General features: G+C 49.3%; 1 protein-coding gene across 1 annotated transcript in view; it reads left to right on the forward strand.

The window, feature by feature from the left end:
* ANKS6 (ankyrin repeat and sterile alpha motif domain containing 6) overlaps positions 1-5,364 on the forward strand; it is a gene marked incomplete at its 5' end in the record, with an annotated part of 50,481 nt that extends 45,117 nt beyond the window's left edge. The window contains 2 exon segments of the mRNA XM_027770019.1: positions 1,603-1,699; positions 4,862-5,364. Coding sequence (XP_027625820.1) covers positions 1,603-1,699; positions 4,862-4,911 — 147 coding nt within the window.
* Positions 5,365-15,027: the final 9,663 nt, after the last annotated feature.

Genomic DNA, 15,027 nt, shown 5'->3' on the forward strand with positions numbered 1-15,027 from the left:
TTTTCTCTACACTTTCTGGTCTTTTTTTTTTTTTTTTTTTTTTTTCCTTTTGAGAATTATCAGGCCCTCTGAGACACAGGGGCTTTTAAAGGGCAATTATCGTTATCATCATCAATCAGTCATGGATGCAGGGAGCAATTATGGTTTTAATCATCTACTACTCCCTCCTAAGGTTAGCGGCAGTGAGCGCTGGAACCCTGTCTCGCCCTGACCTCATTTCTCAGGCGGTGAGGGCTAAGGTGATGTTCCATAATGAAATCACTTCTCATCAGGCCATTTACTTTTTAGCCCTCTCCGTTTGCATGGGGTCACCCATTCATCAGCTCGGGTTGAGCTTTATCGCAGCCCGGCAGGTAATGTCTCCGTTTCTCAGATAGGGATGTGCCTGAGATGCCACCTCCAGTCCGCGCTGGAGCAGGGGTTCCAGGTCCTCTGCACACCCAGTGCTGTCTTCCTGCAGCCTTTGGCTCTGCGTCAGTGGGATCCTGGTGGCACTTTCTGGCGCATTTAAAATTATGTGGAAGGATTGGCAGGAAGGGAAACCCTTACTGCCCTCTCCTTACTGTCCTTCTGCTGTGTCTAGGAGGCTTCGTCAGCCCAGGAAGTCCCTGCCTGGGGGTCTGAAGAGGGGCTGCTCTGGGGCGAGGAGAGCCTATGAAGTGAAAGAAAGGAAAGTTTGAAGTCTTAGCTCCTCCCGTGGCCTTTTTTCTTTCTCTTCTCACTCTTGGCAGAGAACAGTCTGCCAGAGATTATACATTTTTAATTTGCTTTACATTTTGACCACATGTGTTCATTTTAGAAATGAATGTTTAATCCACACTGCCACTCTCTGAGGGCAGAGCCTGTCTGCTTCCTCCTGCCACTCAGGGTCAGAAGTCAGCTGCAACCATGTGGGGAACTGTTGTATCCCCATTTTATAGATGAGGAAACAAAGGCCCAGAGGAGTTAAATATCTTGCTCAAAGTCACCCAGCTCCTGAATGGGAGAGATGGGATTTGAGCCCAGCCAAGCTGCCTCCCAGGCACGTATTCAGCAAAGATGTTTTTTGGGGCTAGAGAAGCAGCCACATCCACCCTCCTTTCCCATCGCAGGTGTGAAAGGGAAAGTGGTGTGCCATAGGGATGGGGGAGAGAACCACCGTGAAGAAGAGTCTGCCATCTTTCGGGCAAGGAGGAACAAGGGCAATTTAACCTCTCACCCGCTAGCAGACGGAAATTGAACCGCCAGTGAGTTCTCTGGAAATCTGAGGACTGGAAAGACACACAGAGTGAGGCAGGGGAGGAGCCTTCCCTTCTAGGACAAATGACCCAGGACAAGTCAGTGCTACCTACTGGACCCTGCCTGTCGTACCCATCCAGGGGTCTAGAGTCCTGTGACCCAAGGGCCTCTCCAGTACTGGTGGGCTGTAGTGGTGGGTGGGGAGAGTTTCTGACTCAATGCGTTTTTATTAAACTCAATACTCTTTCAATTAGGTCATTTATTTTCCCCAAGGCACCCATGGGTTTTTCAAGTATGAGTTGAGCATTAACAACACTGTGTCAATTGAATTAATGGTTAAAAGATTTAACAAGACTCTGTGTCTGTTTTCAATTTCCTCTGCAGGGACGCGAGAGACAGATTTTACAGGAAACCATTCACAACTTCCACTCTTCCTTCGAGAGCAGCGCCAGCAACACCAGGGCCCCTGGCAGCCGTCCCTGTACGTGACCCTTCTTCCTGGGGCTCCCAGCTGGCTCTCTGAACCCCAGCACCACCTTGACAGACCCAGGCCCAGAATCAGATCCTGCTCACTGTAGCACCACTATGCCTCAGCCACACTGTCCCCTGCAGGAACACCCTTCTGTCCCTGTTGTGTTGGTTGGCAGTGCTTGTTGGTATAACAAACCCCAACCTGCAGAGTCCATTTCTTACATCACAGTCCAGTCGGGTGCCTCTGGTTGGTGGATGGTTTCTGCAGTGATTCAGGGGCCCAGCTCTGTTTGTTTTGCACTCTGCCATCCCCAGAAGCCTCAGAGTCTTTGCTTTTGGCTGGCAGGGTGGAAAGGGATGGTGGAGAAGGCACAGCCACTTAACCTGCCTTGCCCTTAACTAACATTCACCCCTCCTCCCCATATCTCATTGGCCACCAGCAATCATGTGGTGCCACTTGCATGCAAAGGAGGCTGGGAAATGTAGTCTCTCTTCAGGAGTTGACTTCCAGCAACAACCCTAAACTTAGGGGAGTGCCTACTTTGGTAGGAAGTTAGCCTTTCCTGCCACGTTGTCTTTGAAAACTTCTAACTCATCCCTCATAGTCCAAGGCAGAGAAAGCCTTTATTGACTTCCTTACACAGAATGGTCCTTCTGGCATGTGGATGCTGTAATGCCTTGGATGTAACTCCATTCCAGCACTGCCCGCAACCCACTGCATACAGCATACAACAGGCAATCAGGATGTGCACATCAAATGCATTTTTCTTTATTGCAAACACAGCCCTTTATGTAGGAGAAAAAATAGGGCCCACCTTGTGGTTCCCTTCTTTCTAGCTTTCAGTTCCCTGATCTGCAAGATGGAGGGTTGGGGAGGAAGATGTCCTAATGTTCTATACTGCTCACTGCACTGCAGGTGGGAGCCAGGCGTGGCAGTCTTCACGTATTTTCAGTAGCTCCTGTAAGCTCCTGGAGTGGCTCAGTTTTAATTTGCTGATGTCTTCGGGGGTTATCAATAGGCCTAAATTGTTTGCCCCTGAAGTGCATGGCTCTCATTGTTACATGCTTCAGATGAGGTGCCTGCTTTCTGCTGTGGTCCTGCTTTTATCATAATCACATATTGGTGTAGTTCTCACTCGGGTCAGTGAGAACACTCATGATACACAGGAACCGTGCTGACCCCGAACAGAGCAAGGCCCATCATTCCTGTTTCACAGATGAGAAAATCGAGGGTCCAGGTGATACCGCGCTTGTCTTTCTCACTGCACTCAGAAAGTTCCCCCACTTTTTCTCCCTAGCAGTTTGGTTGGGGAAATGTCCTGGCACCCCTCAGGAGCTCAGTCACTTCCTGGGGACCCTTTGCATCCCACGTCTTCAGCTTGTCTCCAGGAGTCTGGCAGTTCTCCACAAGAAGTGCCTCCGTTTCTGGATGGCCTTCACCAGCATTATCCAAAGTGTCCTCCTCGGGACACAGTGCGTTAAGAGAGTTTTTCATACAGAAAGATGAGGGGTGAGTGTGTGTGGAAGTGAGGTGAGGCTCCATAACAATTGGGCTTGGGGGACCCTGGGTTAAGGCCAGGCCACGTAATTGTCTTTGCTGCAGGGAAACTCAGCCTTTAGCACACCAGTGTGTGCCGGCCTCCTCATCGGGCCACATGGCTGGTGGCATTTGCTGTACTCACCCCACCACAGGTTGCTTCTCTGAGGTGCTCTCGAAAGACTGGAGTTCCTTGGACATCATTGGGGAAACCCTGCTTTGACTGGGACAGTGGTAGCCATGAGGTCTCCCAGCCTTGGAGGTGGGCCCAAGGGCACTCACAGGCCTCATCTGGGTGGGGATCCTTGGTGAACACCTCCCCTCTTGAGCAACTCTCCACAGAGGGGGCCTGCTTGGCAGGAAAATACTAGGATAGGGAGTTCCCTGACCTTGGTGAGGGAGGGAGGTTGGTACTCTAACCTCCTCGCTGCTCACCACAGCAACCTTGAGCAGTGAGTGCTTCAGCCTGGGCCTCTCCTACAGGGTAGGGGCATTCTTGCCCAGCAACCGTGCAATGTTCTGTTGGCCCTTGCTGGGTGTCCAAGCCCCACTGGCCAGGGGAAGGTCCTACCTCCTTGCTTCAGTGCCTGGCCGTTGTATGGAGCCAGCTGGTTTCACATGGAGCATGTTTGCCTGTTTGTTCTTTTATTCACTGGATGTTCACTGAGCCAGCCCCGAGCTTGTGCTCTAGATCCACAGATGAAAAGGGACATCTCTGCTCTCAAGGGGGCCTCCGTATCTTAGGGAGACCAGCATAAGTAGAACGCTGTGGTGCTGTGGGAGGACCTGGGCTAAAGGCGTGTGCTGGGTCCACAGTCAGGAAAGCTGCTGATGGCACTAAGCTGGGTCTAGGCAGTCCCAGAGGAAAGCTGGAGCTAGGTCTTTTTTTTTTTTTTAATGTATTTTGAATTTGACCAGAGAGAGAGTAAAAGTGAGAAAGCAAGTAAGCTGCCAGTTCTGGGCCTCAGAGTATGTCAGTGTGGTCAGGCATGTGGGAGTCCAACACCTCAACCAGCATGCCACCTGCCGGCTCCTGGAGCTCGGTCTTAAAGGGCAAGTCTGAGTGCAGAGCAGGTAGTTGGGGAAGCAGACTGCAAAGGCAGTTTATCACCTTCATGGATTATATATCGTTAAAGAGGGGCTATTATTATTTTTAAATTTGCTGTAGGCCATATGTGCTCACCAGAGAGAGAAAGACAGAAGGAAAGTGAGAAAGCAAGCCATCAGGTCCAGGACTCGAACCACTGTTGGCCACGTGGGAAGTCTAGCACCTTAACTGCCATAACACCTGCTGAATCTGGGAGCTCTGATTTTGAACCCTTTGTTTGAAACGTGGGGGAGTCATCTGTAACTCTGGACAGAGCACTGAATCCAGAGTCAGACCTAACTCTGGGTTCTGGCCCAGCCACTTCTCAGTAGATGACATCAGGCATGTTTCTTCATCTCCTTGGGCCTCAGTTTCTCTTCTGTTTCGGAGTGATTAGTGATCCACAAGATGTTGAGGCTCAGATGAAGGCAAGAAAGTCTTTTTCACAGGAGCTGAGCAGTGAGAAACCTCTAAGACAGCTGTACATTTTAAATCAATCTCTCCCTTCCCTTCTCTCTCTCTGCCTGTCTCCCACCTGCCTGGTGTAGCCATGGCTGGGTGGGTGAGGCCTGAAGAAGCAGCCTGCAGCAAGAGGTAGCAGCTGCTGAGATGGCTCTGCTGGCATTGGAACCCTGAGCAAACAAGGGTCACCGAGGGCTCCTCATCTCTAGCTGTGCCTGACTGGGAGTTCATGTCATTGGGATTCCCAGCAAGGAAGATGGAAAGGAAGACTGATCCGGTTGTTGGAGCAGACCCAGCGGGCAGAGGTGCAGGGAACCCCTCTCACTGCCCTCACCTTGGAGCCCCGGAAGATGCTGTTAAGCAGGTGTGAGACTGGGTGGCCACAGAGACATCTTCACCAACCTGTGCCTCCAAGTAAGTGCCTTCCTGGGAAGATCGTCAGCCCAGAACAGAGGTGACATTGGCAGATGGTGCTGCAGAGGCCCATTTTTAGCTGTCTTTGTCCACTGCGTGCAGTTAATCAGCCTTCCCATTCCACATGTAAAGACACCTTTATTGCTCCCCAATAAAGTCAATACCAAATTCTGCAGGACGGGCTGGGGAGACTGACACTGCGCTCTTGGTGAGGTGAGTGGTGGAGTTTCTCAGTCAGATGTTTCTTGAGGGCTCCTCAGGCTTCCCACTGGCCCCCAGGGGCTCTGCTCCTCCTTTATGGGTGTCCCAGGAGTGGACTTAAACACTGCCTGCATTTCAGTCCCTCAGCTGAGAAGCAGATAGTGGCCACTAAGGTTGCGGATGCAAGGGAAAAGGCATCCTAGCCCGTGAGAGACCACAGAGCTCGGTCCTCTGGTCATCAGCCAGGCCTCTATGGGGCTTGCATCCTAGGGCCTGGACCACATCTCCCTGCCACCCAGCCCCTCAATGATTGGAACAACTCACATCAGAGCAAGGTCCCTCCCTGTCCCCATCTCCATTCAATCTTTTCTCTGGGATGGAAAGACACGTCATGACCATCCTGTCAGGGAGACCTTGTTCCTACTCTTGGGTACTTGGGGGAAGGTCTGGTCTTACCTAAGCCCTCACCAAAGCCATCATGGCCATTGATAAGAGACCAGGCCACCATTTTATTTCTGCTCTGTGGAGTGGGTTGCCATCTTTCTCACCTCCATACACTTCCTATATTATTTTATTGTGATTTCTGTGCAGGGCCTTTTTTGTTTGCCAAACTGTATGTTAAATAATGGTAAATCTGTCCTCTGCTCATCAGGAGCTGCTCAGACTCCTAGTGATATCCATTATGGCCCCTGTGCTGTGCTCTAATTCACTTTCTTCAACTTCACAGTAACCCTATGAAGCACCCTTAAAGTGTCCTTCGATTTGGTGACTGGCACACCTCACATCCACATTCTCATCACAGTACCTTGCAGCTTGTCAGCACAGAGAGTGATGTTGAGTTGAAATCAGCCCAGCCAACAGAACAAATGGCTTTGCCATGGTTGTGTACTCTCACAGGAGAGAGACGAGAGAGAGAACGTGAGAAATCCCCCCTCCGAATGGCCATACCACAAAACCCTCTCCAGTGTCCTCTGGGGATTTGGGGCATGTGCACACATGCACCTAGAGTGTGTTTTTGGATCTGAGACTCGAACCACAGAGTCAGCTGCGTGGGACCCAGTGCCTTAACTATGCCACCTGCTGGCCTCTCTTTCTTTTAAGAATTCTCCCAAGTTGGGACAGGCTCATCTCTACCTCCCTGGACTCAGTACCTCACTTGGACATGTTCAGTGTTAGAGAGCTTTGGGGAAGCTGAAGAAGGCATGGGCCAGTCAGGGAGGTGGAGTGAGGCCATAGGCCCCAGAGGGTGGAGCAGAAGTGCTGAGAAGGCTGTGGGCATGGGGCAAGGCACTCTAAATGGAAGAGCATGCGGGGATCCAAGCTGCCTGGGAGGTAGACCATCCCAAAGGTGGGCTGCAGAGGCTGGGCAATCCTACACCAGGGCCACTGGAGAGGGGAATAAATACTGCATGGGGCTCAGACCAGTAAGTTCCCGAACACCAGCAGCAAGTGGAGGTGACACAAGGAGAAAACACAAGGGCGAGCCAGGGAGTTTACCAGACCCTGAATACATTCACTTTGATTTGGACACAGGGCCCCCCTACTTTGGTAGAGGAGAGGTATGGGGAGGCTAGATTTAGTGTTACCGATGTATGAAATCCTAAAGTCTGAGAAACACTATTGTAGATCAATTTTGAGATCCCATCCAGCCCCATGATCCTATGAAAAGGTATGATTCCTCACTCAATGTGTTAAGCCTTGAATGAGAGCACATGGGTACTTCAAAATAGTGGGTTGTCAGAAAAGTCATGATGCATTTTTTGTTTATGCCAAAGTGCATCATGCCTTGATTTCAACCACCCCAATATTCATGGAAAATTGAATGTAAGCTTATTTTGGTGCAAAATGATTTTTGAAATCCACATATACGTTTTCTATGAACTTTTTTTTTTTTTTGAGAGAGAGATTTTCGCTATAGGGCGCGTGCACTCGCCAGACAGAGAGAGACATAGAGACAGAAAGCGAGAAATCACCCCCCAGGGGGGATGGTCACGCCGCAATCCCTTCTCCTCCATTCTCCTCTCGGGATCTTGGGCACGCACGCACATGCGCCCGGCATGAGTTTTAAGCCACCGGTCCGGGACGCAGTTGACTACGTGGGAGTCCAGCGACATAGCCATTATGCTAACTGCTGGTTCCCTGAAGACCTTTAATATACCCCAGCAGTTCCACTCCTAGGTATATGCCCACAAGAACAGAAAATACATATTTCAAACAAAAACTTATTCACCAATATTCACAGCAGTACGATTCACAATAGGCAAAAGGTGGATGCAACCCAGCATCCATCAACTGGAATGGATAAACAGTGTAGTATAGCCACACCAGGGAGTATGACTCAACCATAAAGAGAAATGACATACAGGTGCACATGAACTTGAAACAAAACCTATGTAAGAAAAGTCAGACACAGTACGCCACACATTGTATGACTCCATTTACATGTGTTATCCAGACTAGGCAAGCCTGTGGACATAGAAAGTGGATCAGTGGTTGTCAGGGCCTGAGGGTTAAGAGAATGGAGAGTGACTACTTAGTGGGTAAAGGGTTTTCTTTTGGGTTGATGAGAAAGTTCTAGAATTAAATAATGGCAATGACTACAACAGTGTGAATGTAGTTAATGCTACTGAACTGTAGGGTTTTTTTTCTTTTGTTTTTTTTTTTTTTTTTTGAAAAATTTTTTCTATTTTTTTTTTTTTTTTTAGATTTTTGCTACAGAGAGCTTGTGGGAAAAACAGACAGCCAGAAATTACCCACCAGGGGTGTGGCCATACTGCAATTCCTTCTCCATTCTCCTGGGATTTGGGGCATGCAAAGACTTGGACCCCACATGAGTTTCAAGCCTCTGGGTCCAGGGATTGAACTGCTGTCTACCACGTGGGAGTCCAGTGACATAACCTCTATGTCATCTGCTGGTTCCTGAACTGTAGATTTTTAAATGACTAGTATTTTATCTATTTATATACATATACATACACACACACATCGCGCGCGCGCGCGCACACACACACACACACACACACACACACACACACACATATATATATAAAATAATTATTATTATTTTTTTAAGAACTGAAGCCCAGGACCTAGCTGGTGATCTGCTTTTTCCAGTCAACCTGTTGGTCTCCACCTGGTCCTTTAGGGTGGAAAACTGACTACAGTCTTCCTCCCCTTGAGTCTCAGGCCAGCGTCCCAGAGTCCAGCAGGTGAAGTGGGTTCTCAATGTCCTGGTTCTGGGATGGGCAAGCTGCCCTCTTGCCTGTCTCGCGTTTCCTTTGTCCACCTGCCATGTCTTCACTCGTTGCAGACCTTTCAGTGGGGTAATCTGCTCACTCCCTCCGAGACCAAAGGAGCACCCACACCATGGACTTGTTCAAATGCAACTGTCCTTAGGAACTCCCAGCCTGGCGACCCCTTCCTCCCACCCAGGCCAGCCTTGTGCCTCTCCTTTTGACCAGTCCATCCCCCCATCCCTCCCTCATGTGTGGGTCCAGCTGAAACAACCTGCCATGGACCAGTTCTCACTCGCCCCAGAGCCCACCTGTGCCCGGGCTGTATTAATGGTCTTGCTGTGTGTGTGGAGGAAACCTGCTGGGGAGAAAGGACCCAGACCATGGGCTGTCGCCGCTGTTGCTGGAGCTTCTGCAGGATGGCTTCATGAGGGAGGTGGCCACTGTTTTACTAAATCCTCACTGGGTCTCTGATCAGGAGCCTGACCTAGCCAGAACCCTCCAAGGGAACACCTTAGAGCCACCTCAGGTCAGTGATGGCCATTCAGCAGGCACCATCTGAGGCACTCGGAGCACCAGGGAACAGAGCAAAGTCCCTGCCTTCGTGGAGCTGTGGTCCCCTGGAATAGAAACAGCCCTGACTTTCGGGCTGCCTGAGGACTAATGGGTGATCCAAGCACACAGAGCAGGGGAGGCGAGCCCAGGGTGCCAAGGCTTTCAGGGTGAGGCCTTCTGAACTCCACACCAGCCTCACCCTGCCACAGTGCCACTCGGTGTAGCCACGTTGATGACCCCAGAGCTGCTAACAGCCAGAGGAACTGGTTGGGGACCAGCGATGAGTCAGGGATGTGTGACCAGATTTATTGCAAGGGTGAATGGAGAATATTTGTTAACTGGGTAGCAATTAACTTGGTCTACCTAACCCAGTTTATAAACCATGAGCTTATGTAGAAGAATACAAGGAAACTGGGGAAATGCACCAGCTGCAGCCTGTTTATAAAGCTGAGTAATAGCTTTACTTTAATCCAGTTAATGTTATCCACTTTAACGTAGGTCACACAGCATTCCTGGGTCACATCGCCTTTTTTCATTTAAAAAGTTTATTAGTTCAAATCATCATCAATGAGTATGTTCTGCTGTGCAAGATGTCACACAGTGACATGTTTGTGTCCTCTCTTGAGAGCCCCAAGATCACATAGAGCTTTCAGCAGAACTCCTGGGGGTTCTAGGATGTGCACAGGGGCTGGTGCCTTCAGGAGCCCTTTGGACAGAAATCTCCCACCTGGAAAAACCTTCCAAAGGGGCTCCTGCTCCCTGCATCCTTGTGGGCTTTCCATGCTTCTTGAGCTTCCCACAGCTGTGGGCCTGACTCCCAACCGATTCATCATTCATAACACTGCATGGTGCTTCCTTAGAAGGCCTTACCCCTCAAAGTGTGGTCCACGAACACTGGTGAGAAATGTAGCCCCTCTAAGAACCTCAGGATGCATAGGCATGCCACAAAGTGACAAGCAGCACGTTAATCTTGGTCATGCACACCATGTGTCTGAGCACCCGATGCTGTCACCCCTCACACACAGGAGCAGACAGGCTCTTCAAGCAAGCAAACAACCCAACCAACACCACAGGAAGAGTTTGGGTGGAACTGGAACTCACCCAGGCTTCTCTCATCGCCGTTTAGATCCAGTGAGAGCTTATTGCAGTTTTACATGCACGCAGTCTTCTCCATCCACAGGTACCACGTTACTGCCCATTTTACAGGTGAGGAAAGCTGAAGCAAAGTTAAGTAACTTGCTTACAGATGCTATACCTCTACCTAGACCCAAGTTGTGTGTGGACTTGACCGTTTAAGTACCATAAAGTATGGAGGGCAGGATGTTTACATCCATCCTGGCATAGGGGACCCCACATGAGGTCCAGGGGAATAAAACCTGTGTTTTATCCTGGGCTGATACCACTCAGGACTGAAAGGGCAGATCACCGTGTCTCTGAGGCCTCAGTTTTCCTATCCATAAAGTGGAGGGATAACAGATGCTACCTGGCAAGGCTGTGATGCGGAGAAATAAGGTAGTATGTGTAGAGTGTGTTGCAAACTGTGAGGGGTCACGCACGTGCTAGTTAGTGGCTTAATCCTCCAGGGCCCCTGGCACAGCGGTGGAAGAGGAAGAAGCTCAGAGAACGGGGAAGTTGCAGTAGGTGGAACTTCGGGGTTGCCATGGGAACCAAAGCTCTGCGGCTGATCAAGGCAGGAAATACCATCTGGTTTTAAACACCAAAAAGCCTCGCCTCACACTGGACTTATTTCTGTAAACAGCAGAATTAACATCATCCTCTAGCAACTACGTCAGCCCAGAGCGATCTAGAGATTATTTGTCTTTCCTCTGATTTCCAGGGTCAAATCTGGACAAAGCACCTCAGGAACTCCTTATCAGCGGTCACTTCCAGAGAAACGTGGAGAGATCACAGTAAATCTGAACTTAAATGGGGGGGGGGAGAACCCCTCACTCCCTTCCAGGCTTTACAAGCACTGAGGGAAGACTGGAGGAGGTGTCAAGGGACAGTGGTAGGAGAACCTGGACTCTTAGGCAGTGCTAAAGCTGGAAGGACACCGAGAAAGCATTCTGTTTTCTTCCCTCCAAATTACAGGTGATCCAACAGGTCAAGATGGGGGTTAGGGGTGGCGCCTGCCCAAGCTCACACAGCAGGTCAGTGACATGACAAACTTGCACCTAAGTCGTAACTCTACATGTTCTGTTTTTCCACTTTGCCAGGCATGTTGTCCTTTGATACTTGTTCCAGCTTCGTACCATTGCTCCCCGGGAAACATTAGGCTTGGGATTTCTCTGGTTCCCCATGGGCTCTGTGAGTTGAGAAGCAGAACCTGCACCTCCCAGGGATTCGACATGGGAAGCCATCATATCTGCTGTTTTCTTGGGAGAAACGGATTTCTGTAAGCCACATGAGCTGAAGTGAATCAGGGTGAAACTTTCAAAATGAGGGCTAAGTCTTGAAGTTTTCAAAATTCAGAGGCATATCCCAGTTTCGTTGCAGCCCTCAGATCTGACAGAGGACAAGGGCCATGATCATGGGGGCTACAGGGAATCATTTAAGCAGGGAACACTGTTGGGAATGTAGGTCCAAAACTGCTGTACTGTGCCACCTCGCTTCCCTCTCTGAACCTGTTTTTTTCATGTGCACTGTAAGGTAGGTTCGACGTGGCATCTCTGAGCTTTTTTCCAGCTGACATTCTGTGACTTAATACTGTTTTTTTAAGGTTTTGCCATAGGGTGCATACACTTGCCAGAGAGAGAGAGAAAGACAGTGAGAAGGAAAAATGAGAGATCACCCTCTGGGGGGATGGCCATGCCACAATTCCTTCTTCTCCGATCTCCTCCTGAGACTTTGGGCACACACACACAACCAGCATGAGTTTCAAGCTGTCAGGTCTGAGACTGAACCACGTTCAGCCTTGTGCGAGTCCAGTGCCTTAACCACTATGCCACCTGCTGGCCCCTTGGTAACTATTTTCTGAGAAGGAAAAGAGATCCCACTGCCCTTGGAGTCTCTCGATGTCATTAGCTGACAGGAGCTCATGGGAGCCATCAGTCCTGGGCGCTTTAGCCCCTTGCTGACTGGGACCTGGGGGTGTTCTAGGACTGGGACTTGGTTTCTATCCAGTCTCATGAGGGGAGGGCATTTGAAACAACCGTGTCCTGTTGTAGCCCCTGGACCCTTAGCCTGAGTTGGCAGGTGACATGCTGGGGTAGCTGATCGCTCCAAGTCTCCCTTCCACTGCCTCAGACACCGAGGCTATGGCATCTGTCATGTGTCCACCCTCCAGGTTACAGGCAGCTGTACCTGCCCATGGAGGAAGGGGTTATAGAGCTGAAACTCTCTTGGCCTGCAGAGCTTGGGGGAAGCCTTGCTCTTGGGTGATGTCCCTCCCCTCATGTCCCAGGGGCTGATTCTGGGATCTGTCGAGTTAATGGGAAACTGTGTCTCTCGAGGTTCTCGCCTACCTCTGCCCCTGGGATAGGCAGGTTCCTTCCATCCCTTTCCACTTGCTTGGAGCTATAGGAACCACTTCATAGCTGTCTCAGGGGAGCCCCCACGCCTCAAGAACCATGTCTAGGGGATTCCTCGGCTGCCAGGGCTGAGAGAACTGCATAAACTGTGGGGAAGGGTTGACCCGGACAGCACCATCTGCGATGATTTCTAACCTGGTTCCCAGGGCAGGAAAATGAAAGAACTTGAGAACTATAGGAGAGCCAAGCTCCCCAGACCAAATAGCCCCATGGTCCCATGTAACTAAGGGCAGGAACATAACCGTCCTGGTAGTTCAAACTGGGGACATTGCTTGTCTTTTTTTCCTTTTTAAAAAGTGAGTCAAATTTAGCAGTAGAGGGGTTGGTATATTAACTTTAGTGATATTAATGTTAATAAATTCTGATAACCTACTGCCATCAGACCAGCCTGCTTTATCTTTCTAAACCCCTGAATTGCTCTTTTTCCACATGTAAACTGGGGGTCATAATCTCTCTGTGGTGGTTGTGAGCGTTAAATGAAAAAAGTATTCCCACTGCCTCGCACACAGTAGCTGGTTAATACAATCCATAAAAGTTGCAAAGCACTTCCATTTCCGCTTTCCAGTTGAAGCATCTTAAGGAGAGATGTACACAGCACATCCTATTTTCAAGGCCAGGTGAACCTCCAGCACCAATAGGTGGGTGACTTGTGGAAGATCACGAATCAGCTGCATGTTAGACTGAATTTGTTTGAGATCAGTTCCACGTGAGACTGACACCTGCCTAACATCTGAATCCTGAGCTTGCTTTCTATAACCATGAAATGTACCACTCTGAATCCTTTCAAAAATTATGTGAGGGGCCAGCAGGTGGTGTGGTGGTTAAGGCATTGGACTTCCACATGGTTGTCTATAGTTTAAGTCTCGAACACAGCAGCTTGAAGATCACATCAGGCACATGTGCATGCATGACCAAAATCCTGAAAGGAGAATGGAGGAGAAGGGATTGGGGGATGGCTATCCCCCTTAAAGGGTGATTTCTCACTTCCCGTCTTGCTGTCTCTCTCTGGTGAGCACATGTGCCCTTTAGCAAAAGCCTGTAAAAAAAATTTATGGAAATAAAAACATGAGGCCTGTATATTCCCTTGAGGCATGATACTCAAGGCTAGTGAGAACTGAGAATGCGAACTTCCCACTTTTTATTTCCTTCCTTTTCTTGCAGTATTCAGAGAGGGATCTGGTTTGAAAACCAGTTTTGTTTAATGCCTCTTGCCTTTGTATTCTGCCTTGCTATTTCCAACCTCAGTGTTGTTTGCGGTGACAATGTCTAGTATGTTTTCTGGGAAGTTAGCACCCCAGAAAACAAAGTCTTCTTTAGTGATGAATATTCGGCCTGGGAAACAGAGGCAGCAAACATCTTCCTGAGACAACAACTCAAAATTGGGCCAGGAAGGAAATCCAGAGAAAAAAAATCAAGGCTCTTCCTCTCTACAGTTGCAGGCTTATAGAATTGCAATCCAGAAAATGGAGGAGACCTCAACATCACAGAGCTGGTAAGTGGGGGCACACTTCTTAAGGTACAAAGAGCACAAAGACACAGGCAAACAATTTTAATAGACTGGACTACATAAGAATTAAAGATTTTAAGTGAAAGATACAAAGTGAACAGATCTGGAGATATTTACAATATCTAAATCTGACAAGAGATTAATATGGATGAGTAGCTCGATTATACAGGAAAGATTCGCAAACCAAGAGAAGGGAGCTCACAAAGGCGGAAACTTGAATAGTTGACAAGTATCTGAAGAAATGTTCAACCTCACCTGTAATTAAGAGAAATGTAAATCACAACAAGGTTCCATTTTATACCCATTCATTTCAACACTTCAAAAGGCAGATAAAGGGACCAACCTGTGGCTGAGTTAGGTGGCTGGATCCCATGTGACTGACCACATCATCAGCCAGGACGTGGCAGCTTAAAAAAAAGGCTGTGTGTGTGTGCCCCAAAGCCCTGAAAGGAGGGAGAGATGGAGGAGGAGGACTGTGGTGTGCCCCTGCCCCATGGGGTGAATTTTCTCTCCATCTCTATCTAGAGTGCATGCACCCTTTGGCAAAAACTTGAAAAATAGAAAATACAAGAAAGGTAGGCAAAGCTGTGTTTGCAAGGATGTGGGCTACCTTAACTGGCACAGCCCTCTGGAAAGAAGCCTGGCATGTTTTAGTGAGGGTGGGTATGTGCCTGCTTGAGGTGGCAGCCTGAGGCTGGAGTGCCTGGGGAGCGAGGATTCCTGTCCTCTCCCACTGTCTCTTGGGCATCTGGTCCCTGCTGGCCCCATTCCCCAGGATCCTTGTCAGTCGACTCCCTCTGACAGTCCCCAAC

The sequence above is a fragment of the Tupaia chinensis genome, unplaced genomic scaffold (genome assembly GCF_000334495.1).
Source record: "Tupaia chinensis unplaced genomic scaffold, TupChi_1.0 Scaffold000104_1, whole genome shotgun sequence".
Classification (NCBI taxonomy): Eukaryota; Metazoa; Chordata; class Mammalia; order Scandentia; family Tupaiidae; genus Tupaia; species Tupaia belangeri.